This window comes from Triplophysa dalaica, chromosome 6 (genome assembly GCF_015846415.1).
Source record: "Triplophysa dalaica isolate WHDGS20190420 chromosome 6, ASM1584641v1, whole genome shotgun sequence".
NCBI lineage: Eukaryota > Metazoa > Chordata > Actinopteri > Cypriniformes > Nemacheilidae > Triplophysa > Triplophysa dalaica.
This window is the reverse complement of record NC_079547.1, coordinates 17390485-17418320: the sequence shown is the minus strand read 5'-3', so window position 1 is coordinate 17418320 and position 27836 is coordinate 17390485. Positions and strand designations below refer to the sequence as shown.

At 38.8% G+C, this 27836-nt stretch overlaps 1 protein-coding gene across 1 annotated transcript in view; it reads right to left on the bottom strand.

Moving 5' to 3' along the window:
• zc3h3 (zinc finger CCCH-type containing 3) overlaps positions 1-27836 on the bottom strand; it is a 62627-nt gene that overhangs the window by 6489 nt on the left and 28302 nt on the right. Inside the window, exons 4-9 of the mRNA XM_056750147.1 lie at positions 23705-23843; positions 11202-11347; positions 9986-10058; positions 9717-9875; positions 9507-9576; positions 6120-6251 (exon numbers count right to left, since the gene is read on the bottom strand). Of these exons, the coding sequence (XP_056606125.1) occupies positions 6120-6251; positions 9507-9576; positions 9717-9875; positions 9986-10058; positions 11202-11347; positions 23705-23843 (719 nt within the window). The remainder of the gene's footprint in view (positions 1-6119; positions 6252-9506; positions 9577-9716; positions 9876-9985; positions 10059-11201; positions 11348-23704; positions 23844-27836) is intronic.

Sequence of the window (27836 nt, the reverse complement as noted above, 5' to 3'; positions counted from 1 at the left end):
TAGATAACTATATAAATAATTATAAACTATATAAATAATTCCTTTTATATTACTCCACTATTTTTAGCTTAGTTTCAATATTAGTTTTGTTCCCTTTTTGCATAGCACATGAAGTCCTGCACACAACACAGAGCTTTCCTAGAAACTGTCATATTTGAAATAATCTAATAAAGGACTCAATTCAATTTGTCAATTGTAAGTTAAAGATTTGCCCAAAGATAAACATATAAAAACCAGCACAAAACATACTACGGTTTTGCAAAGGTAAACATTTATCGTTTTAACTTAAATTTACATTCAGTCCCCTGTGCAATCTCTACAGACTGTTATGTGAGAACTAACATTTTTATCTATCATACAAAAATCTAGCTCAACACAAGAGTGGTCCTTCGACCAAGCTGGGTCCCTAAGCGATCGCCTCTATGGCCTATAAGACGGGTCGGATCTGTTTAGCATTGAACTGTACTTAACATCATGCTGGCATCTCCTGGACATTTATAATTCAACAACATTGACTGAAGTCTAGTCTCTGCCGCCAACAGACTGTTCGATGTATATTGAGCTAAGATGGCAAGAGCCGGTGGAATTCAACAGTTTCAGTCCTGTTGGCAGGAAAGGAGGTTCAACACGTAATGCGTATGACAAGCTGGGAAATGTATTATCCTAATGACATTGTATTTAATCATTACATATGTCTGCTGAGAACGATAGCTATGATACCACAGGAATGGTTGATATAAATCTTACCTAACTTATAAGCTGATTGGCAATTTAGAATCATAGCTAATAAGTAGAAAATACCACTGATGGGAGGAGGCTGCAGTTCTGAGAAGCCTCATTAACTTTGATGTTAGCGGCTGTGGTCTGGGCAAAAAACACAAAAGCCTACGTCCTCCCCATCCATGCTCTCTCATACATTTTAATTTACATAAAAGCAGCAAAATAGGGAAAAGAGAAGTGTGCGAGGAAAAAAAGGGAAGTAGATGGAACATCTTTATATCAGTGCAAGTTAACAATTTTCCACTTGATTTAAGAAAGGCTGGGAAGTCTCTGGGGCCTATTAGAAGAGCTTTCTACTGGCCACAAAGCAGAAAGAGTCAGCACATTTTACATTACTGAGACAGAGAGCAGGAAAGTGTGTGTGTGTGAGAGAGAGACAGACAGAATGTATGGTCGTGCGAGCTATGATAAAGGCTTGTGAAGAGAGTGACGTAGTGATAAAGGTATAAGAAAAGAAAGAAGGACCAAAGGAAGAATCTAAACGTAGTGCGAACGGAGATGACCACCAAACAAAGGAGGAGGGAAAAACAAGGAGAATGGTAGACAGAGAGCGAGAGAGATCGGAGGATGAGAGTGTGTTTTAACCCTTGCTCCGCTGGCGTCTCTCTCGCTGGCCTCTCGCCTGTTCTGCTGTCATCAGCATTTTTTCACGTCCATAATTATGGTGTGCTATCCATCATATCTAAGACAGTGCTTTTGGGACAGTGCAAAATTACCGACCTAAGCACTTCGGCTAATAGAATAAATATTAATATCTCTCTCCTTATATATTCTCATTCTCACCCCAAATATTTAAATGAGCCCTGACAGCGAGAGAAGGCATTTGTTACGATGAAAGGGAAAGCAAAGGAGAACAAATGGAGGGAGAAAACTGAGAGAGAGAGAGAGAGAGAGAGAGAATATACGATAAACAACACTCGAAACAATACGTTGGCAGAAAATGAATGAAAAATGGAAAAGAACCAAGGATTGGTAATTAAAGTTTCTGCAATACAATAAAGCGGGGAATTTATTTCATTAATTTTAATCATATTTTGGTCCGCAAATATATGAATTATGACCTAAAATGATTTAGACTTTTGAATCAAAATGACACTAGCTTTTAGAAGAACACTGCTAAAATACATTCTAGAACAATCCTGCCCTAAAGGGAATGAAAATTCTGTAATATTTTTTCTCACCCTCTTGTCATTTCAAACCTGTGTGACTTTCTTTCTTATGCAAAACACAAAAGATATTTTGAAGAACGTTGGTTACCGAACAATGGCAGTTCCCATTCAAACCAATGAATGTCAATGGGTACACTAGTGGTTAAACGACCTTAGATTTTTTTAAGTCGACTATCATGTGAGAAAAGCTGCGTCGATGTTGACTAGTCGATGACGTCATTAATAAATAAAATAAGAGCAAGGGAATGTTTTGCAAAAAGATTTGATGGGTGTGGGACACTTGTGTGTGCGGGCTGCGGGAGAATGGCTGGGCTCCTGAAAAATAGCCTCTAAATATATAGTATCTAGATACAAATAAACTGTTGTTCATTTATTGCCCATGCAACATCAACAAAACAAAAATACAACTATTTTAAAGCGCGAGGTCGGTGGTAGCGGGGCTATTCAGTAAAAGAGCAGCAGGTGGATCTCTACAGCAGCCTAATGTTACTTCAGATCTGAAGCGTGTGTACAGACCAAACTTTTCTTGCATTAACAACAAGTCAACTGAAAGCGTCATGTGCACTTTTAGACAAAAAAACAGAAAAATGTGTAGAGTTTGTTTATGACAACCTCTGACTTTGTTCTAAAGTCAATATATTTATTAGCTTAATGCAGCAGACGCTTTTTCATAGTGGACTTACAAACACAGGACCTTAGTGACACAGCAGCCCCTATTAGAAACATACAGTTTGTTTTATTTACTGGGGAACTGGTACAAAAATAGCCTATCATATTAAAAGATGTGCGTGTGGAAGCACAGCGCACTGAAATCTCTGTAACGTTAGGCTTTACCTGCATGCTTTTGAGGCGTCAGATCAAATCGTGAATGTTGCGGACGAAAACAGGACACATTGTGAATGATGCGTGTGGAAGCAGGACAAGATAACATATTATTGCCGGGAGTGTGACAGAATCCCACTGAGGTGGGTGGGAATGACATCTGTCCCGCACGCAGGTCTCTTGGAACAGTCAGACGTCTTATTAAAGGTACAGTGTCAAAATCACATCAAGCTTTAAATGTCGTGTTAAGCATTAATGTCGACATAGTTTGTGCAAACCCTAATGGGTATTGCCATGTTCGGTTACCAACATTCTTCAAAAAAACTTCTTTTGTGTTCTGAAAGAAAGAAAGTCGTAAAGGGTGAAAAGACATAAAGATGAGTAAATGATGACAGAATGCTCATTTTTTGGTTGAACTGTCCATTTAAGCAAACTTTTAAGCTTTTCAAGTTTTTAAGACAACCTGCAGCTGTTCTATAGCCAAAGACTGCCCCCGTATTGACAAAAAGAGACTGTATATCAATTGACCAAATATGCTGTATAGATTATATCACAAAAAATAGACGTATTTTGTTATACAAATGACTAAAAAGCAAACAGACAAGATAGTGAAAAATGGAACAGAATGAATCCTCATTATTTTACAGAAATCTGAAAAAGCTGATAAATATAGCTCTTTAATTTCTACTTTACTTTCTTAGTGCCAAAAGGAAGTGTGATGCCACTAACAAACATTGCAAACTAAGCAAAACTAATGTTATGCTCTACGAGCTGAGCAGATCTAGTGGTAAACGTCCTTTTCATATGTTCCCTTATAGTCCTTAAAGTTATGTAAAGCCAGCTATTCAGCTTGGAACCGGTAATCACGGCCAATCCTTGACATTTTTGTAAGCAATAGGCATTGGTCGGTCAGTATCTATACAGCTATATGGTAGACGATGGTCGATGCCAACTGTTGACAACAAGGCATAACAGTGTATTCAAATAGAATGAGAACAAGATTGTAATAAAACCTGACAGTCGCAACACCTGTCAAAAGCATGCACAGGTTTGTACACTTGGCTCTATGTGAGTATTGGACAGGTGTGATGGGCAAAAACAGGAACAAGTGTGGGAGAGCCTGGGTGAAGACAGAGGTCACGAATGGGTTAGAACATGCTGGAATAAGGGTATATGAGGACAGTAGTGAATGTGGGTCAAACGGTCCTCTCCTGTTACCGCCCTCAATGTGTCACTCACAAATGTGGAAGAAACCAAATGCATATGTCATAAGCACCCTGATAAAGTTTCAGATCAACAGGAACTGGGTCGAAAGTTTAAACCGCTTTATAACTCTTGCAAAAAAAACCAAATAAATAACATTTCTCATATCGTTTTTGATACATGTAATACTGTCATCAACTGCCAAAATGCTGTAGTATAGAAATTTACATCAAACTACATTTTCGCCGTAATAATGAGGATTTGACCTGCTTGACACAAGTAGAAGAAAGAAGATACATTTTGCGGACACTCATGACCTTAAGTGTTGTACAACATGTTTTTCTGTCCTAGAATGGTTGCAGTATAATATAAGTGTTTACAATATAAAAAAAAGATGACGGAATATACTACGTCGCATTTTTAACCTTAATATAAACTTTTTTCACATTAAATAAGCTCTTGTAATCAGTTTTATCAAATATGACTTAAAGGGATAGTTCACCCAAAATTTAATAAAAATCATTTACTCACCCTCATGTTATTCCAAACCTGTGTATTTGTTGTTCTTTTAAGGGTTGTTCTCCTAACATGAAGGAATATATTTGAAAGAATCTAAGCAACCAACCAGATCTCATCCCCCATTGACTCCGATTATATTTATTTTCCCAATGGCAGTAGATGGGGGACGAGATTTGTTTGGTAACTCACATTCTTCCAAATATCTTCCTTTGTGTTAATCAGAACAAAGACATTACACAGGTCTAGAACAATCTGAGAATAAGTAAATAATGACAGAATTGAGTTTTTGGGTGAGCTATCGCTCTAAGTAAGGGATAATGTACAGGCAGCCGGTTGTTATAGCAGAAATAAGCCCCGACAATGTGGTATAACACTGAAGGGGCTTATTTCGACCTTAACAGCTGGCTGCTTGTACATTATCCTGCTTATTACACGGCTACTTGGCACATGAGAAAAAAATTGGAAATGAAATGTGAATTTGATATATTTTTTAGCACATTTTTACCAAATGCAGACCTTCTGCAAGGAAAAGCCGCTTACTTTCAGTCTTAAGGCAAGAAACGATGTTCAAATTTCACGAATAGGCGATTTGGTTTAATCATTTGTAAATATAATGTCATATGCTATTAATATATATATTTATATTCAATTTAGGAAAAAGGGTCACAATTATTTTTGAGAGGTTTTTATCTGGGAATAACGAACCTGCAAATGTCGCGACTGGCCAATCAGAATGAAGCATTCCAACGAGACATGTAATAAAGTGTATTAATAGCTACAGAACCATGTTTTCAACTCATTTGCTCATTCATCATGAAATAACATTTACAGCGTGTGGACAATTTCAAAATTTTTAAACAAGCATAAGTAATGTCATTATTACCAAGCAGAACATTTTAGATAGCATATTTGTGACCCTGGACAACAAAACCAGTCTTAAGTAGCACAGGAACATTTTTACTAATCGCCAAAAATACAGGGTATGGGTAAAAAATTTAGATTTTTCTTTCATGTCAAAAATCATTAGGATATCAAGTAAAGATTATGTTCCATGAAGATATTTTATAAATTTCCTACTTTAAATGTATAATAACTTTATTTTTGTGAGTGGATGGCCTGTTACAGCACTTAACAACTTAAAAGGCGATTTTCTCAATATTTAGATTTTTTTCAGCCTCAGATTCAAGCTTTGTAAACACTTGTTGTTCAGATAGACATTGTTCTATCCTTACAAACCATATATCAATAGAAAGCATATTTCTTCAGCTTTCAGATGATGTAGAAATCTCAATTTCCAGAAATTTACCCTTAAGACTGGTTTTATCATCCAGGGTCACATTTGTTAGATTTTTCACCAAAAGTTAATATAAGGTAAAAATTTGAACGACAAGTGAGATTATCAGAGATTAGTAATGAAAATATAATATTTGTGAGAAGGTTTAAAAGTTTCACCACCAAATGAATCCGTATATGACTTTTTTAATTTATGAACAATGACTTTTAAGTGGTGGTAACATTATAGGTTAGCAAATTTAAGATTTATGAAGACTTTTCTTCAAAAACGCCCCCACATAAACAAATATTTTTAATATATATATATACAATATAACAGTTCAACAGTCTTACCTTGTCTCCCTGGGGGCAGTAACCGCGAACGAAGTCTTTGCACACGTCGGCTTTGCGAGACACGTAGACGTGGCTGTAGGGACAGCTACTGTTATTACAGATCCCCTTCAGGAAGTATGAGCACACAGGCATCTACAAATAAAAAAAAGCTTAAATATTACTTTAGAAATTTATGAAAATCATTTAAAACAATCACAATTTAACCGCAAATTCCACCAAAATCCTAATAAAAAGGAAGGAATAATTTCTTTTGCCTTTTATTTGACTTTCTAACAGATGATTGTTAAATAATCGTGATTGCAAAAGTTGGTGGAGTTATATGTCGTGTTTCTATGAAGTTCCTGTGAAAACATGTATTAATCACACATTCTCTAATCAGTAATTATGTGCACGTGTCAGTGACACAGATTTGCACTGACTGTTTGTGAATATAATCTGCATGTATGAATAATCTGAACGTGAGTGAGTGCTCACTTTTCTTAAAATAGCACGTGCCGTTTTGAGTGAACAGACGAGATGGAGGGGGCACCACTGCCCTCTTAAGTGGAATCTCATTTCCATGAGGGCCATATCATCTCTGCTTAATTAACTGCAACAGAAATATTGACCCAAGCGGGGCGTTGCACCGCCCTCATGATGTGTTTATGGGCAGGGGAATGGACGCTAGCCATGACTGGGATCGAATGGGTGTGGGGGTTGGTTTGGAGCAGCGGGGGTCTTGTTCCTTGGAGGAATGATGTTCGGGGGAACTGGATCGTTTTCAATTGCAGGCGTGAACTCAAGCCATGCTTCGTGACATATACATGTTTGACATATACAGGGTGTGGGGTTAAATTGAAGCCCAAGGCTGTGGGATAGAATGAGGAGGGGGTTTGGGGGTTGGGTCTAGCAGGTGGGCCTGTGCAGCAGTGAGGTGGCTCCTTTAAGACAAACGGACAGCTGGTCTCTCAGTGCATTGGAAGGGTAGAGGGTGACGACTGTCACAGGTGCAGTGATTCCGTGTGTTTGTATGTGGGACGGTGGGGGTGCGCAGGGCTTGGACAGAACACAAGCAAAAACTTAAACAAGTGTTAGAATGTGAAGTGAGGCAGGCGGGGAAAGTGTGTTTTACAGAAAGTGAATGCCTTCAGAGGGGAGAGCTTTTACTGGGCCAAACATACAAGACAAACAGGTGTCCATACATTAGTGTGAGAAAGAAGGTGGGTGAGGAAAGTTCTAGACTGGAACGGGAATTTTTTTTCAATAGAACAAAAAAGAAATTGGCAAATGCCAATATTTATAAACAATATATATACAATATTTTTCCTATTATAGATTAGATTAGATTAGATTCAACTTTATTGTCATTACACATATACAAGTACAGTAGTACAATGTAGTTTAGGTCTAACCAGAAGTGCAATTAGCAAGTGCAGGATAGTCAATAGGGGTGTAACGGTACGTGTATTCGTACCGAACCGTCACATTCCAAATATAGTCATCATTCCTACAGTATGCCGTACTTCTTCGAAGAGCAGAGCCCTTGGAATGTAGACTTTGGAGTGAACAGGGCATTTGCGTGCCATTATGTAGACGTTTGGAATGCACTTGGCCAAGGGAAGCGATGTAATTTGCTCATTATCTTCAGCAGGCATGTTCACGTATGAACAAAGCATTGTGTCCGTCAGCATATGTCACTGTTTTAATGGCATAACCTTAGCATTTGCAAATAAACATCTCAAACATTTTCAAAATATGCTATATATTATATAAACACTAATGTATATAAAACTTTTAAAAATATAAAATGTTTTGTTTATTTGCAAACAGGTTTTATGCTTAAGTTATAAAATTAAAACAGCGACATCTGCTGACGGACACAATGCTTCGCCCTCACATGAACATACTAGAAGAAGATAATGAGGAAATAACATTGCTTTCTTTGCCAAGTGCATAACAAACGTCTACATAATGGCACGTAAATGCCCAGTTCACTCCAAAGTCTAAACTCCAAGGGCTCTGCCCTTCGAATGGAGTATGGCAAAGGATGACTTCATTTAGAGTTTTCCCCGTGACGGCTCGTGACGGTTCGGTACGAATACGCATACCATTATACCCATAGCAGTCAATGAAATGTAAGTAGCAAACATTTTTCCAAATATCTATCTTTCTGTTCATCAGAGCAAAGACATTTATACAGGTTTAAAACAACTTGAGGGTGAGTAAATGATGACAGATGAATTTTTTGGGTTAACTATCCCTTTAAGCGGCCTCTAGTGGTCATAAAAATGTCTGTGTCCTGCTGTATTTGTTGTCATAAAATGAAGTTTGACCATCATTACGAATCAAAACGCTAAGTTACAAGGTTTTAAGTCCTGCTGCCTCTCTAGTGCCCAAAAAACAACAGCATGTGTTGCGTGTCGTCACAAAATGATATTTGACTCATTACTAATCAAAATGTGGCTTCGTTTAAACCCAATATGTGGAATTTTTAGATGGTCCCTAACCCACCATTTTTTCAATATCCAATAAGCTAAATTTACATGAAGATTTTTGAATTTGGCAGATGGTTTTATTCAACGTGACTTACTGTACACTGCTTTTCACCCCTACATTTTATCTACGCGGTATATGTGTTTCCTGGAATCAAACCAATGATCTCTGTGCTGCTACAATAACTCAGTGCTCAACCTTTTGAATTACAGGAATGCCCAATTATCAAGCAGATAAAAGCCCACAATGCATTAAGGAAAAAGTTTCTGCAGCATTCTTTGATGATGGTAATTTAGGGATTGCTCCTATGGGTTGATTTGATGGAAGTGATAAACAACCTTCACATGTTGGTAATGTTGATAAGTCTTGAGTGTATTAGGTGAGTGGGCAGAACGCATTACAGACTCTGAAGCATGTCCGTGAAAGATCTGACCATTCAAATGCGGTGTGTCTGCCTGAGAGGGGAAGGTAAGTTACAGGATCGTAATGTTCACTCCTGGAGAATCTAGACTAGTATATGATGGCTCACATGTGGCCTCAATACTGATCCTGCTCCACCTGTTTCCATGATGGCGATAGCTTCTCATGGCTAAGCAAAAACTTCAAAGTATGCAACTCTGGAATCTAGAGGGATTGCCTCACAGACACGGACACTGTAACACACCATATCATGACCTGAGAGGAAGCTTAGAACCTGCCATTCCATCTTTAATTATCGCCCCGCAGGCCATCAAGAACTGAAAGTAACCTGATTCCACCCTATCCAGTCAATAATGACGTCTGTTTAGACTATACTGAGTTTTGACATAACCTCATGCAGAAGTAGTTCATCATGTTCGATTGCTTATATCATATGAGAAGAGTAAGGCTTAGATCAAATAGATTTCAAAAGATTTGATGAAAGTTGGGACCTACCTTTTCTTTGGCCACTTTATGAGAGAAAGGACACGTTCCATCCGTCTGCTTACAAGTACCACGAAGAAACCTGCCGATCAGCCAAGAGTTTCATGTAGAACACAACCAATCATTTCAATTTCAAATACCGAATGATCTTAAAACAACCAAGTTGAACACAACCTGCGTGCTAAAAGTTTGTGAGACTGAGAGTGTGCAGATATGTAGTACCTGGTGCAGACCGCCACCTTGTCGGGGTCGTGGATGTATGGGCAGGCTTCCCCATGGTTACATTTGCCGAACCTGTTATAGTACATGCAGTACTGCTTGGCCTTCTGTTTCTTCTGACAGGCCTGTCGGATTATAGCTAAACTCCTCTGCACAGCACGACTGATACCCGCCCAAAAAACAAACAAATTATAGGATACGATGAATCTGTCATACTCTTCATTGTTATGTAGCATTACCGTGTGGAATGAACCATCTCTTACAATACCAACCTTGCTATGTATCGTGTGGCGGATGTTTTTGCCAGGTTGCTAGTCGAGGAAATATCTGGATTGTACCACTCTCCTGTTGTGGGAAGAAGGAAAAAAATGGGGGGAACATTAGAAAACAAAAAGATCAATGTTTATAAATCTTAATGCAGTAGTTATACAGTATCCTAAGAGGACGGATATTTGGTAGTATAACAGCCCTTGGACTTTTTACTGTTAAGTATCGATATTATTCTGATCCAACCTTTCTATTAAACTTAATATCTCATAATAAGCTAATAGAAGCTTATTAGAATATGCATAAGAAAAAATTACAGAATTCCTTTAGCAATGTTCATTTAAAGTCACATAAAGTATAAACGGTACCATTTTTTTTTTGTGATAGCTATAGGCTGATGCTTTACCTCTTGCCTCATCCAGCCTCGCACACATGCGTATTTACTTATGTAAGGTAGACTAAAAGCATGTAAACACAGGTCATCATATTCAACAGTAGTGATGGAGGCCAATAAGTAAAACTGTGACAAGATATATCAAGCTGTCTATTTATAAATCAGAGTCCATCAACCATGGCCAAATGGAAACATGAGAGAGAAACAGGTTTTAAAATTTGTACTCTATGGTAGTGCTGAGTTACAGTACATTAAGGGCATAGGGGGAGAGATTTAAGGTCTGGGTTCATATGAGAAATGGCTGGTTATGTGAGGTGCAATAGTGAAGTCTATGTGAATGAGTGAGAAATGAAGTCTGTGTGTAGCCATACCAGACCTATGTGCAGTAAACCTACAGTTAAAGTTCTGGAGATGATAAGTAGACAGGGTGTATGTGTGTGTTTGTGTGGAAGTCTGTATCTTAAATTCTACTTCTGACTCGGTTTAATCTAGGCCATTTACAGTCTCTCTGTGTCTCTCTCTCTCGACCTATGACAGATGACAGCTTTATTATTTCAGAAGGCGACCCATGAAACCCTCCCCTCTATCAGTGGATGGGTTGGAAGTCTGGTCTGTGAACTCGCAGACAACCGATATACAGTATACTGACCCTCACAACAATGCATCTGCAATACCAAAGAGGCATATATTTATGTATAAAATAAAATGTTTGTATACAAATAGAGCATTGTGTCCGACGCATGCACATTAGAAACAATTACACACCCCAATAATCTTTCAAAAGTAATGCATGTTTAAACAAACGATGATTTATGTCGGTTAGTTACCCGGTCTAGTGGTAGGTGTGCAGATGGTATGGGTGCGAGAGAGCTTATTGGCTGAGACTCTGTATAGTTCTCCGCCTATCCATCTCATGCTCCGCCCCCTCCAATGCCTATCTGATGGTGTCCTCAAGCGATTCTGCAGGTGGATTCTGAATATAAAAACGCAAAAAGACAAAAAAAATGATAAGAGATAATGGAGCGAAACATCAGATCTATTAAATTTTGTTAAATCCTATTATTTTCATCACTGTGATCCATTGACATTAGTCAAAATGATATGCACAAAATAATTCAGTCACAATTTACTTTTAGTTACCTCATAGGATTGCCTATTTTTTGGTCATCATTTACTCACACTTGTCATTTCAAACTTGTTCTTTCTTCCGCAGAACACAAAAGAAGATATTGTGAAGAATGTCGCTGACTGGCGCCCATTCACTTGCACTGATTTTGTGTCCATACAATAGAAGTTAATGGGACCAATGCTGTTCAGTTACCAACTTTCTCTAAAGAAAGGTTTGAAATGACAAGAGGGTGAGTAAATGATGACAGAGTTTTCATTTTTGGGTGAACTATCACTTAAACATCGGTTTAAAAACTGTCTTTGCATGGTTTGTTGTCGGGCACATTACTGATTGTGCTGTCCAATCGATCAGGCTCTTTGCAACACAAAGCCAGGAACAGTACAAGTCGAGGTGATCTAGATCTACCCAAAATATTTATCCTATCATTACTGTTGTAGATTTCAAAATGTAACTCTTCTGACTAAGCTAGGGTTGACCAGACATTGCTGATGTGTACATGTTGTCATATGTAAACAGTTTTGGTTTCTAACATTAGACATTCAATGATTGTGAATGAGCTGTTTGTGCAGCATATGTTTAATCAATAGTCTCTTTTCGACCGAAGAGGAAGTAATCAATTCAGTTACAGTACACTGAGTTTTCAATAAACTCTTTTTTTTCCTCATGATATGACCCCTGTCAGAGACTTTATTCTGTGCCCATCACTTCCCGTCACACATTTCTGAATGAGAGCAGCAGCGCAGCTATTCTTTCTCTCTCCTTCAGCATCCTGTGTTTTACCGTCCCACCTTCAACACTCTTTTCTAATCTCATCCTCACCTTTCCAAACACACCAACACTAACATGCTCTCTCTCCCTCTATCTCTCTTCTCTTACTCCTTGCTTCTGTGTCACAGCACTCTGGTAAATTGCTCCTTTAATGGAGGGGACGGCCGTGTGGAAATGGAGAGAATTGAAAAGAGGAGGAAATCATTGAGATAATTGCCAGGGCATGAGGCCAGAGCAGAGAGACTGCCCCCAAACATACTATGTGATGCTTCCTCTCTCTCTCTCTCTCTCTCTCTCGCTCTCTCTCGCTCAAATACACACCCGTAATACACACATGGGTTTCCATGTTTTAGGGGGACATTCCATAGACGCAATGGTTTTTCATATTCCCTACCCCTAACCCTTCCCCTATTCTAACAATCACACAAAACCTTGTGCTATTTTAAATTTTCAAAAAAAGTCAATTCTAAATGATTTTTATGCTTGTTTCCTCATGGGGACCAAAAAAGGTCACCACAAGGAGAAGGATTTTGGATATTGCCATCTTTGTGGGGACATTTTGTCCCCATACCATAGGGTTTACCAGGTACACACATACACACATAAACACACACACAAATCTCACCTTCCCTGTATTAAGAATTTTAGGTGTGAAAAATATAACAACAAATAGAAAATGTGGTAAACTTGCTAGTCACTTTTTAAGATTAAGTGTGTTTCTTATCTTAAGTTAAACCCAAAATTCCAATTTTGTCATTACTAACTCAACCTCATTGGAAAACGTGTTATTCAGTTCATAAAGACATGAGGGTGAGTAAATGATGACAGAATTTCATTTTAAGGTCATTAAAGGATGAAAAGTGTCTGACAATCAGGCGCTTCTTATTTCAATATCAGCCCATAACCCATCTTCACCTCTGTGCGTACAATACTCTTAGTCAATACTACAACATACGCTCATCATCCTCAGTATTTTACACACAATAGTATATAGTCAAGTTCACCTTTAAAGTTATCTATTTGAGAGTGATTGTGGGAGAAGTGTCTGATGGAGTGTATGAGTGAGAGGGTAGCTTCTCTGTATTAAAAGACATGAGCTTTCGAAAGCCTATCTAAAGCCCTACAGCAAATCACCTTCAACATCAATCTACACCCAATACAAAAGCTTCAACTACACAATCTATTGCCTCGGCCATTACGTCCAACCCCAGCCCACACATACAGCACAGCATCAACATTGAGGCCGAACACTCCTACACACACGCACACAAGGCATCACTGGCTTAAATTCAAAGTAAAAAGACCCCACTAAATTTCTTGTGATATATATTACTATTATAATATATACAATATGATATAATATATAATTATATTTAGCAAACTCGCTTTAAAAATAAATTAAAGACTCGAGTCTTCTGCTGCAACAGAAGTCTATAAAAGTATTTTTTTGCCCATTTGTTATATCCTCCATGTGAAAATCCTAAAATCAAAGCTAACACACATAGACTACACAGCATGGTGTATTTAAGGTTGGAGATCCTTAGTATAAGTAGTAATAACAGTAATACTTCCCTTAGCAAGCAGCATCAAATATAAAAAACACTATATCAGCCCCCCCTAAAATATGCTCTTAAGGAAATAGTTCACCCGGAAATCTGTAAAATTCTGTCATCATTTATTCACCCTCAACGTTTGACTTTCTTTCTTCTGCATAACACACAAGAGATATTTTGAAGAATGTTGATAATCAAACAATGGCGGTTCCCATTCACTTGTTTTGTATAGATGAAACCAATGGGTCAATGGATAAGCTGATAAAAGATCCGAACAACTTGTAGTAAGTGCATCAACTTCCTTTTAGCCATAAGAGCATATGTTGCACATATATCATAACTCGCACAGGTCCATACCGGCTCACTGACTGCAGCCATGGGAGCCATAATGGACGTAATGGGGGAACAGTAGCTGCCCTTACTGGGTCTCCGGCAGAGCACCCATGAACCATAACGGAGCCTAATGGAGCCACAACACGAACATGGAACATGCACAGCAGTTAACCTCAGTCACAATGACAAATTAATACAAAATATGGAAAAACACATATTTTCACTTAGCAGGCTTTAGGATTAAAGTGTCAGGTTTAATATTTCCCTGCTTTCCTGTAGCTCAGTGTAAGAGAGCATGGCACTAGCAACACCAAGATCATGGGTTCGATCCAAGGGATTGCACATTTACCATTATGTCGTTCAAAAACTGTAAATGACTCTTTCCTCTGTGCAACCCAAAAAATGATATTTTGAGAAATGTCTTTCTTTCTTTTGCAGAACGCCAAGAAAAGGATATTTTAAAGAAAGTTGGCAACTGAACCGCCCCGGCACCCATCCACTTCTATGGACACGAAACCAATGCAAGTGAACGGTTGATGGTTAACAACATTCTTCAAAATATCTACTTCTGTGTTATGCAGAAGTCAGTCAGTTAAACAGGTTTGAAACGACAATAGGGTGAGTAAATGGAACTAGCATTTTGGGGTGAGGTATCACTTTAACCCTTTCCAACCCTGATATCTTCAGTCATTTCAGCTAATCTATTAACTGGATATCCCACAGTGTAGGTACAAAACTCCTTTTGTTTTTGCTCGGGTCTCAGTTCGATTTAAATTAACTCTGAACCAAAAGCACAAGAGCTCTTCTGCCAGAAGTAGAAAGAACCGACCACACTTACACTCATGGTCTGGAGGGACACATCATGCCGTCCCATGTATCACTTGAATGGCAGTTGGGAATTATTTTTATGGGACACACGATGGGTTGTAATTGCACTGTTGGAGTTGGATGTGATTTAGCGTCAGGGGGCTCTGACCCTGAAGCTATGATCTAAAAAAATCTCCTTAGTTCTACTGGCCGATACAAGAGTGAGCAGAAAAAGTGCTTTACTGATTTCACTCGCACACCAAAACTTTGAAGACAGGTGTTCACATTAAGAAAAACGCAATGTAAACATGACATTATGTAGGCATACCAGATTTGCTAATGATGACCTATACCTCAAGGGGCTCGCAGGCGAATCGCAGTTTTTGTCCCTTTAATTCATTCTGTCAAAATAAACGCTTTTACAGCAAACATCTCTAATGCATCATGATTTTTATCACTCCCACTAGACACAAATCTCTTTTTTCCTTGTATGTGGCATATTTAGGGGGCGCGGTGAGCAACCATCAGCAAGGAAGAGTTACCGCGCCAACTGCACACCTGTGTCAACACAAAAACGCATCTGGGTTGGAGTGCCGGACGGTTCGAGGACCAACTGAGATGTATGTAAACTTCAGCTCGATGTTAATTAAGTTAAAAAACCTCTTAATTAAGAAAAGTTAGGCCTACTTCAATAATTTAGCTCACGGCTGCATACGTTCACTCAACTGTCTGGGCTTTACGTGTTCATGCACGTATGTGTGTCCTGTTGTGTTTCGACCGCGGATGAAGGAGAGAGCGAATCAGCACTCCGGCGGGGTGATTAACGATGTGACTTTTGTTTTGGTGACGGGGAGGAATTCACAGGCCGCACGGGCATTCGCAATAATGCTTGTCTTGTCTATTTGGCTGCAGAGAAAGCATTAGTGAGCTCATCCTGAAGAATAGACAAAAAGAGTTACCCTTGAAATGAGCTGGCTGGTTTCACTTAACCAATTTTCGTCGTGTGAATGAGTTTTTGCTTTAAGCAAAGTAGATAATGAGGGAACTAAGTGATAACCGTACTAAAGACTATTAGAGGTGGAAAACGACTTAACTGGAAAGCAACACCTTGAGGGCAGAAAGGTGGGCAAAAAGATGAAATAATGGCAGGAGAGAGAAAATGGTACAGCTGGAGGCGAGATGACAGGAGGTAAACTGAACAGTTGTCATCACATTTCAGTTCTGATGACTTTATTTCCTTCAAAGTTCACGCTACGGTTTATTCCGTAAGTTTCTGGAAGAACGAGTGGGTTGGCTGTGCCAGTTTCCTGGGTTTCGTTAAAGGGATAGTTCACTCCAAAATACAAAAATTCTATCATCATTTACTCACCCTCGTATAATTTTAAACCTGTACAGCTTTCTTCCTTCTGCAGAACACAAAAGAAGATATTTTGAAAAATGCTGGCAACAGAAAACCAATGTGTCACGGATCTCAAGGGCGAACCCAATTGCAGGCAAACACAGGCAGGACGAGATGGTAGGGGTAACAACGGTTTATTTCAACAGAGAAACAGGGACAAAAAAAGGCAAAACAAAACCCACAATGGGGTAAAACAAGACAGGAGTAAATCAATAAACTTTAACAAACAAAGACACGGACTAACTAAACTATAAAACAAAACACTAGAACAACAATGACTAAACTTACTAAGACAGGGGAACACGAACCAGGAACAAGGAACATCCACAAAGCCACGCGACGAGGGAAACCATACAGGTACATCAAACAATGCACGCGCACAAGACAATGAACACGAGGACTCTTTATAGGGGAAGCTAATTAACACAAACTAGGAAACAGGAGGGTAGAAACGATGACGCGACTTGGGGAGAATATGGAAGACCACACGGGTCAAAATTATCTCTCCCCACATGAAACAAAGGATTCTGTATGATTCCACCTCTAATCCAAGAAATACCAGACAGGGAGAGGTGAAACCATGACACAATGGACCCCATTGACTTCCGTTGGTTTGGTGTCCATACAATAGAAGTGAACGTTTTTACCATTCTTTAAAATGTCTTCTGTAGTGGTTTGAGCAAATGATGACAATGTTTTCATTTTTGGGTGAACTATCCCTTTAAATGCCTTGTAAGTCACAGAACAATTGTCTGACAAAAAAATCCCAAAAGAGAAAGCAGACAACTTTCAGTGGTTTTCGCTGGAGATCCCTATAGTACACAATGTAGTTTCCAGCAATAAACATAACAACTTTTTGATGCAATCTCTGTATTAACAGTCGAACATTTCTGTTTATACTTGGAGAATTGTGCCCTATGCTCTACGTCTATTTCACCAGCTCTTTTCTCTTTATCCTGCTCTCAGTCGCTTTACCTCTCATGATGAGATGAATGGAGAGGTGGTAAAGAAGGGGAGAGCAATGCTGCAGCACATCCTGTGCTGATCAATACCAGAGCACTAAACCTGATGAGGGCCACGCTTGCCACTCCACCCATATCGAGAGAGCACGCGTGACCGCACGTGTCGACTGGAGAAAAAGAAAAGGTGAACGGAATATGATTGTGTCTCGTTTGTGATTCTCAGACATGAATAGAATCTTAATAAATGTGTACTTTTTTGGAGGATTTATTGACAGAAATGCAATATTATAAAACTACGTCTTCACGGGTGTGTAAAGATCTTACACAATGAAGCATTATGTTTCTATTACCCTAGAATGACCTATTTCTATCTACATACACCGCGGGTCCTCTTGCAGGGAATATGCCAGGTTGTTTATTCAGTAGCCCTAAACGGACAAACTGCTCTACAGAGTGTGTTTCGTAAACATGAAATCTCCCACGGCAAAGAATGGAAAACGTGACAACATCTAAGTGCTGTGTTAGCCACCGTACTGCTTCGAAAGGGAGGGGGGTGGAGAGAGCCATTGGTTGCAATTTGCAACCTCACCACTATACGTTGCTAACTTTCATCGACTGGACATTAAATGACATTAGTCAATTACTTTTAATTATCTTTAGTTCTTTACATCCATCCTGTTGGACATTTTTAATTCCTTAAATAACAACATTGGTACATTTTTATATCTATATATTTTTATATACAGAGCTTAGGGAACTGCAGAAAAGTAATCACGGTTGCTAAATCTGCTTATATACAATGCACTGGTCCAGTATAAATAAACAAAAAATCTGCCTCAAGTAAATATAGTGTAACAGTAAAATGACAGTAAAATTAACAAAATGAAGATGCAGAAAACAAAGAGCAAAACATAAAGCGTGTAACGGGAGGAAGGCAGTTTGTATGCTTGCATGCGTGTGTGCATGGGCTCATGTAATTTATGCCCAGGCGTCCATGCTTTACGGCTTTCTTAATTCAACTCCTGCTACTATTAATGTAGTTAATGTTGAGATTATATCTATTTTCTGGTGGCTGCCAGGGATTTACGAGGGCTTTCCTCCCCCACCCGGTCCCCTCCAACACTCAATCACCTGACATAGCCGTACTGCTGACTACACACTCCTACCGCTCTCCGGCACGCTGCGTGTGCTGGACGCCGGGTCACTGTATGGAAGGGTGAGGGGCTAAAGAGCACCCCGCCTGTCTGCTTCAGTCCTTTGCCTGCTTGAGTTCTTGGGTGGTGAAGAACATCTGTGTGCTTGTTTTTTAACCAACAAACACAGTGACACTCTTGGTGTTACGGCTTTCATTAAAGTATGCTGTGCGTCAGATGGAAACACGTGTTCCAGTGGCTCAACGGGTAAACCCAGTCTCATGATTGTTTCTCAAGTAAGCACTGATAAGTAAAATGTGTAACTTAAATGCACTGTAAGTAGCTTCGGATAAAAGCGTAAATGATACGTCTGCCAAATGTGTAAATGTAATGAGTACAGTATGTGGCGGAGCGCCACAATCTAAAATACTCTAAAAATAAGCATCACCAACAAATGAATAAATAAAAGCTGGATGGATCGTTAAAAATCTTCCCTTATCTTCTCCCCCACACTATCTCTCCTACTCATTTCCCTCTCTCTTGTAATATTTCACAATGCGTCACAGAGGTTCAAATTGAAAATCCCTTGATGAATCAATATTTATTGCAGGCAGCTAAATGAATGGCGGTAAGTCATCACAGCTCAAAGGCAGACTGAAACCAAGCACGCCGTCTCACAAAATCTGCATTACACAAATGAAGCCCCACGAAACACACTCGCTTACCCATTATAAATCCAAAAGTACTTGTATACCAAATCTAAATCATTCAAATGCACACAAATTGCAAACATCGGTAGTGCTTTATAATACACTGCCTGTTATATAATTAAAGGGACAGCAAAATAAAATGTCGTCATCATTTATTCACCTTCGAGTTGTTCCAAATCTGTATACATTTATTTGTTCTGATGAACACAAAGAAAGAATCATTTGGAAGAATGCTTTTAACATTTCTTGGACCCCATTGATAATTACATTATATATATTTTTTTTGTTGTGTTGACATAATAGAAGATATTTTGAAAATGTAGGAAAGCATACAGTTTTGGGTAACTTTTGACTACCATTTTATTTTTCCTACTATTGTAGTCAAGGGGGTGCAAGAACTGTTTGGTTACAAGCATTCTTCCAAATATCTTTCTGTGTTCATCAGAACAAAGAAATGTATACAGGTTTGGAACAACTAGATTCATTACAAAATATACATTTTTGGGTGAGTATACACATAGATTCCACAATATTTCTCATTTTTTGATCGATGTAAAAACATTGGCATATCAGCTATAGCATAAAAAATGCTGACATAACAACTGCATGCAAGTTGATGCGAAATCCAACAATTTAATATGAGTAGTTTGGAAACAATTAATATGTCTTCAGTCTTTTTTAACAAAATCAAATCTTTAGAAGAGACACGAAGCCCCCCAACAGCAATGTGAAAGACGGACACCATGACAAGACACATGAAAACTGTGATAAAATCAAGGTTTTCACATAAAACAGAATTTTAAAATTGTCCAAAATCCAATGTTGCACTACTTAAAAGTGAATATGAACTTGTTTCTTTGCAGCATTTGAGGTCTGAAAAAAAACAGAGCATGTTTTTGTAATTTTGACCTGTTTCTGTAGTTTTGAGAGAATTATTTTAGTTGAAATGTGGGAGAAATATTGTAAGATGTTCGCAGACATTTTACAGGGACAAATTACCTTAACCAGACCTAGAAATACGGTATTACATTCAGAAAAACTAAAAATTATTATGAAATAGTCTCTTAATTTTTCATGGTTGAATATGTGACACAGTCACCAATTTCCAAAGTCTAAATATGAGATAACAGGCATCAAAGTTTGATTTCAACCATTAATTTGATTACGATTTCAATCTTTGAAAGAGCCTTCCTCAGTCAATTTGAAAGATGTTATATTTTTACAGAATTTTTATGTGATGTACAGTAGGATTATTTTATGTAGAAAACAGTAAATCACAAAAAATGACTTTAGCTGGGTTTTCACAGGCAGGGCCATATATATAAACATGACAAATTACCATAGCACTCATATAAATAAAATTAACAAAGTGTATTAATACGTTGTACTACCATTAAGTACTTGCATTGTAAAGTAAAATATACTGTAGCTCAATCACTTACAAAATAATTCCACAAGAAAAAGAGAATTTGAACAGAATGGACTTTGCCCTGTATTGTTCTAAATCAAAATGGTGCAGTAACAGACACGCATGCATGTGCTGAATACTTGAGACAGGGTCAAAATGTCAGCATCTCTTCAATAATGAGCTCAAATGAGAGTCTGACCTGTAGACCTATTAATCATCTATTTCAAGAGCAGCTGTTACACTTCTGTTGCCCAAAATGATCTTAACTGACATGTGATGACTGCATATATCAGGAGCCATACTAAATCAGGCATAGTAGTATGTTTCTTTAGCAAGATCTCTTAAAGGAGCAGTGTGGATATTTAGCGGCATCTAGTGATGAGGTTACGAACTGCAACCAACGGCTCACTCCCCCCTCCCTTTCGGACTACACACTGGGCCTTTACAGTGAAATTTACCAAACTTAGAGCAACAAGTCGCACTGATATGAGCTACATAACCATATTTAAAAACCTTTACTGTAAACAGATCTGTTCTATAAATCCCAGGTACAGCTCCTTAACCAGCCTATCAGATATTTCAATGATTCCAGGCATTGGTCCTGCTTTAAATGGGCCGTTTTTAGTGCTATCCCCTCAAGGCTCTGTAAAACAATTCTCAATAAGGCAGAAAGGTCCAGAAAGAGAGAATGGGACTGGGAAAGAGAGAGAGAGGGAGACAAACGAGAAAGTTATTTTGTTTAATGTGGCAACCTTCTTAACATATAACACCTATAATCCACAGCCTCTTTTTTCTACATGGCTAAGCCAGGGGCGCACGTCAGGGGGATTTATGAAGATCATTTTAACTCTGTAGATAAGAGTGGGAATAAAAAATTTACACCCACACGCATGAGTGCTTCATTTACACCCTTAAGTGAATGGGATTTCTCAGTGGTCTCCTATCAGACTAAAGCTAATGCCATACAGACACAGCCGTGACCCCTCTTTCTTCTCCCTGTCTTTATATTAAGCATTTACAATCTAGAAGCTTTCTAGCTTTCCTACTTTTGCTGTTGTCAGGCTGGGATTTAGAGTCTTAGTCTTGTTTTATCTGTTAGATAATTCTTAGTAGTTTTGAGGTAGAAACCTAATAAATTAAAATAATAATAATAATAATAAAAATAATTGTTATCATATATAATTATTAATATTATTCACTCTTAATAATTATTCATAATAATAACAACAAAGTCAGTAGAAAGGATCAAGTAAATTACAAAAAAATAAGAGAGAGGGATTAAAACAGACCAGACATGCACCTCTTATATGAGCACCATAGCTCAATGTTCCAGCTCATGTGGGAAAAACATTGTTTGTTTCTTCGATGATTTCTTCGCGAACAAGGCACATGTCGACACTGAATTTGTGGAGAGTTTAAAATTAAAAAGCAGTGCTGTGCCTTCAACATGGATCCGATCCGGAATGGCGCAGCAATCTTATGTGAGCAAAACATTTTTGTACTATGCGTCACTATTGCTTTGTTAGAGATCGCTTGATGTGTCCTGAGCACTTTTTTGCACTAGATTAGTATTACCTGGGGACCTCTAGTCCTTTGTATTAATTGCAGAGGTTGTCTGTGATCTTAAGCCCGTGTGAATTGTCAGCTCTGTGATTTGGTGGGCTCATACATAATTTTTCAAAGTCTTATCCACCGTTTGCGAATCATGGAGGCAGTTTTGGAGTGTTTTGTATTATTTCAGGTGCTGGGTGATATCCATAAGTTACCCGGATTCTCCCTTTTGTTTGTTTATCATGGAACTCTCTCAACATGTGAGACCCATGATCGGGGTGATCTTTTGTCTGGTTCGGGATCACTGGTCTCAAATGACTGGTATGGTCATATATCATTAAACGCAATACAAGTATACCCTGTACAAACTATACGCAAAGCCTTGCCATCACATCCGGGAAATAAGTCAGTAAATTTGAGTCACATGAAATACTGATGTGGGGAGGTCATCACAGGAGGTCTCCAGATAATACTGATGCTGTGTGAAAATTGTCAATGGTGCTAATGTGTAACCTAACATTACGTCTCGAACCAAATTCACAGAAGGCTCCTACTATGCAAACTGCTATCCAATCAAAGCGGTGGATGTTACCTCCAAGTGTCTGCGGCACAGCCATTAAAACCTAGCGTTTGCAGAGCTGGCCTGAAAACCTGGGTCGAAAATAGTCTATTACTTCATAAGTAGACCTCATATAGCAGTATAAAAACAATAAACAAGCCCAGTTCATCACACCTTTAAGGATAGAATGAGTAGAATAGAAATAGAAGTCAGAACTAATCGGTCAGTTGTTGACGATTCTTAAAGATGGCTACAGAATCTGCTGATCTTGTAGCAGCGGGTAGATCATTCCACAGATGTATTCCAGAGAATCTCATCCCCTTTTGGGATTGAACTACAAGACGTCGTTCGTTTGCAAAGCGTAGGGATCTGGCTGGTACATAGGTCTGTACAAGCAAGCGAAGATATGGGGGTGCCGAACCAGTGGAGGTCTTGTAGGTCAACAGCAGAGCTTTGAATTGGATGCGAGCGACTATACCCACACATAACATAACCCTTTGGCTACTGTCGTTCTCCCTTTTTGTTTTTTCCCTTTGCATTTATTGTTATGAAACCAATTTCAAGGAGCCATGGTCCATTAAAAGCTATAGCTGATTTAGGCATCTCGGTCACCGCCCACATGTTCTCAAAGCATGTGGGCCCTCCCGCAGAACATGTTTATGGTCTAATGTTACATTTTCCATAATAGATTACCATGATGAGGCACCTTCTCTCTGTCATAATATCAGCGCTGATGAGACGGTTAGTTATGGTTCTGTGTGGCGTTATTAAGGGCAAGGCGGTTATTTAAGGTTTTATTAGGTGCTTAGAGACAGTGAATGTCAACAGAGACGTTTTAATCAGCCTGGTAATTGGTTGTGCGGGGCTGAGATTGCGGCTGGGGTGTAGGCACACGTGCAAACATGGAGATTATGATAGCACAAAACCATTAAAATGTGCCCTGATGAAAAGTAGAAACAGGGGGGCGGTCCTGAAGTGGCCCAGAATTCATGACAGTTACAGGTGCTGCATGCCTTACCTGGCCGACTGGACTCTCTTGACTCTGTAGGAAAGAGTGGGGCTGTGGTGGGCAGTGTGTGCCCTGCGCGTGTCAATCTTGTAGCGTGTTTTGATGACCCTATGTGACGGCGGACTTCGCACTGATGGAAAGGGAGGGCCTGTGGAGTAAAAATACAAATCAGGGAAGGAAATTAATGGTTGACGTGTCACTTCACCGATCAATAATGCTTAATCACCTAATGATGCCCACGTGGGCTATAACCAAGTCATTAGTTAGTGAGCCTGTGGTTTGCAGAAACTTAAGTTACATGTAGGATTTTACACTATACATCTAGGAGAAACAAAATCCCGTTTCAATTGAGCTGCCAAAATAAACCTCACAACTTGTTTGGTTATTAAAGATTCATCTATAAAAGATTAATTGAGCAACAGTACTTCCGGTTTCCATCCCACTGTAATATATGTATTTTTAATATGATTTAATTAAGAATATTTTAATCTCATAATTTAATGTGGTCTCAGACTGGTTTTGTGAGATCCGAGTTCTGCTCTACAGGACACACAAACTTAAACACACACACACCGGCACACACAGTGTCTTCCTCTGGCAGGTGCGCTCCTTAATAAGCCGCACATGGAAAAATGACTGAATAACAAAGGCTGAATTTTTATCAGCCTAATAAATCATATCCGTCTCTCCACCCTACCCCAACCCTTTCTTTCTCTATCTCTAAGTCTTATTCCTTATATCATTTCATAGATCCATCAGAGAGGCGGAGGGAAGGATGTGCGGGAGAGAATAAGTGTGGCTTTTATTTATTTCTTTCTGTATTCATTTATCCATCATGTTGCTTTATGAGTGGCTGGGCTGAAGTGACATGCATGCATGCGGGTTGAGTAAAAGATGGACTCGGCATGGCGGCTTTCGCTCGTCTCCGCTTTACACCAGAGCTAAAAACCCTGAAGATTTATTCCCAGCGCCTACAATTTAGCATGTTAGACAAGCCAGCGGGGGAATGGAATTACTTAAAGAACTTAAACGAATCAGAGAGGGTTAGTAAAGACGAGAGACAGAGAGGCTTTGGCTCAAACTTTATATAATAAAGTACATATAATAAAGTAACAGTATATGCAATTAGATAAGTTACATTAAAACTGTAAATATAGTTGACTGATTTAGTATGCGAGTAAATATCCCAACATTTTTAACTGCATTCCTCCAATGCTCAGAAAAACCTAGATGTCAAAAGAAACACTATGACACATTAATTTTTTATTACATGGATCGGAATAATCCATTTAATAGAAAAGATCAGTCAGTACAGTATTCTAAATTCCTTTTTGGCTTGAACATACTTGAAAATGTCAGGGAGACACTACATTTTTCACTATGACTGGGAACACTTTGTCTCCGTAATGAGTAATGTGTGAGAAAGGAGGATAAAAACAACATGAGCCTGAAAACAAATGCTAGAAGAATGTACAGCAATTCAAAGGAAGGATGGAAAAAATAAAGGAGGAAGGAAAGCAGGGAGTGAGGAAACAAGGAAGAACGAACATACAAGAAAGAATGAACTGAAAGATTGGACGTAGAAAAAGAAAGAAAGAAAGCTGGGAGGAAGGAAGGAAGGAAGAAAGCTGGGAGGACGGAAGGAAGGGAAAGAAGGAAAGAAAGAAGATAATATATAATATAAGAAAAATATTTAGTTATTAATAATAGCCTTTGATATTTAAATATCTACTTCTCCTGTGTATAATCGCCATTTCTGAATATTACAATAAAATCTCGCATTTCCTGTCGCAATATAAGCCCTTCCTCCTCTTATTTTCCCCATCTTCCACGCCAGGCCACCCCTCTCCATTTATCACCAGACACACACTTTAGCATCAGCCAGGGAATTCATCTTCGACAAACATTTACCGATGATCAAATCTCGGCACAGCACGGCACAGCGACAGAGCACAAAGCAGTGGGATGGATCCAAGTGTACGTGTATGTGATACGGAGGACCCCATATGAGCATTTATGTGTGTTTTACACTAGTGATGAAGTGTGTGTACCTCGGAGTATACGAGCGGACTATGTAAGCGAGGGAGCAAACTTATGTGTGGGCCTACGTCGAAAGGTTGTGTATGCCAGTCTGTGAAATTAGTTGTCAGGCTCAAAGTCACTTTTTCACACACCTCTCATCTGTACCGCAGACGCCAGCCCTGCAGATGACAAATACACCTTGTCAGGGAGCTTGTGTCTTACACAGCCAGCCGTACGCTGGGCACTTCGCTGTATTGTTCCGCCTTACCTATTGTCTAATGATAGCGCTGCAGAATTGATGCCGCCAGCGTCTTTGTGTGTGGCTGGTTTAGTGCGGCGCTGAACGTTAGGTGCCAAAGCACAGGCTGTGGTCCCTGTCAGGACACTTTTTATTGATGTGTGTGCTCGCAAGTGTGTGTATATGTGTGTGGTAAAGGCCTGTCAGTGGCCTATTAGAGGGAAGATTGAGACTCTACTCGGCACAGACTCACTCAACCAACACAACCTGCTGGGCTTTACAATCAGGCCTGGGGACTCATCCATCGCCCGCTGACACGCCGGCCCCGCACCGCCTCAGACCGCCGATTATTTACTCAACTCACTTCAGCTTTGGAGCGGCGAGCTCACACCTTTATCTATTTCTCTCTGTCACTTGTGCGGATTCATTTTTCTGACAGGTTCCCATGTTATTATCTGTCTGTTCTTTGTGGGCTTTATGTTGGGCTGCTTGGGATAACAGATTACTGATGTTAAAATAAATCGATTCATTGAAGAAATTAGTTTAATACAGATTTAATTGAATGAACACTATTTAATTACATACAAGTGGCCAAAAGTGATGTCAAACTTTGAGAAATTGATGCAGTTTACTCAAATACAACCGCGGAAAGAATTTTCAAACCTCTGGAGTAACAAAGTCATCCAACAGCAATCCAACTGGGTTACCATAAAAAATACATTTTACAAAATAAAAGTTTTTCTCAATTCACTTACAAGTGGTATTGCTAAAAAAATATCAACTTGTTTGAGATCTGAAAAATAGAGAGAATTTCTTCTGTCATTTCGACCTGTTTCACCAGTTTTTATTTTCTACTACATACTGTAAATTCAAACAGAAATAAACTTTTTATTTTTAGTTTGTTAGAAATACTGTCAGTAGTTCATTTTACCCAAACAATAATCTATATATTTCAGAAAAACTGATTTTTAAATGGTCTATATTAGGTGTATATTAGTAAAGATGTAATAAAATGTTGTATGCATATTAGAAATTGGAAAATATTACTGATGCTAAAATATTTGAAAAGCAGAAGCTGTGCTATTATGCCTTCTGGACATCTCGTTTAATGTACATTAGGTCAATATATTTGGTAATTTATTTTCATATAGAAGGTTGCACCAGCAACAACATAAACAAACGTTATGTGGCCCAACAATAACTGTTGAGTAGTATTCATTTAGTTGAATACAATGACTATACAATGAAATATTAATATAAATTAAATATAATATAAATGATGCTACTAGCAGCCAGACCGATAAATACACACAGAGACAGGTGCTTGTGTCCGATGAAACGATCTATAAAGTCATCGTACAGAAATATATCACCGCCTTACTCTGTCCACAGCAATGTACTTTACAAACAACTCAATCAGCACGTCATAATTACTTTTTGATCATACTTAATTAAATGGCCAACCTCTTTAACAATAATACCTATCACCTTTTGACATTTTAAGGTAGCCAACGAGTCAAGTCAACACTTCACTGATGTCTTTTTAAGATACTTTTTGCAAGAGGTGAAATCCAGACATTTAAGCTGCACTACTTGTCCTACCCATGTTCTCTGGAAGCGATACAGATATAGGGATTCCACAAATACTGGTATAGTATTTATTTCACACTTTCTTGAATGTTCTCTGAGCTCCTCAACCGTGTTGTGACAGAGCAGTAGTGACACCCTGCATCCTCTTAAGGATTATCAAGCCACGTCATCTCGTGTTCTCTGATCCCGTCTCCAAATTTGACAACTAATTCCGTTTAACAGCGGTCCGATTCTTTACCGTTCCATCTCTGTCACATCATTAATCTCATTATTGACAGCGAGAGGCCGCTT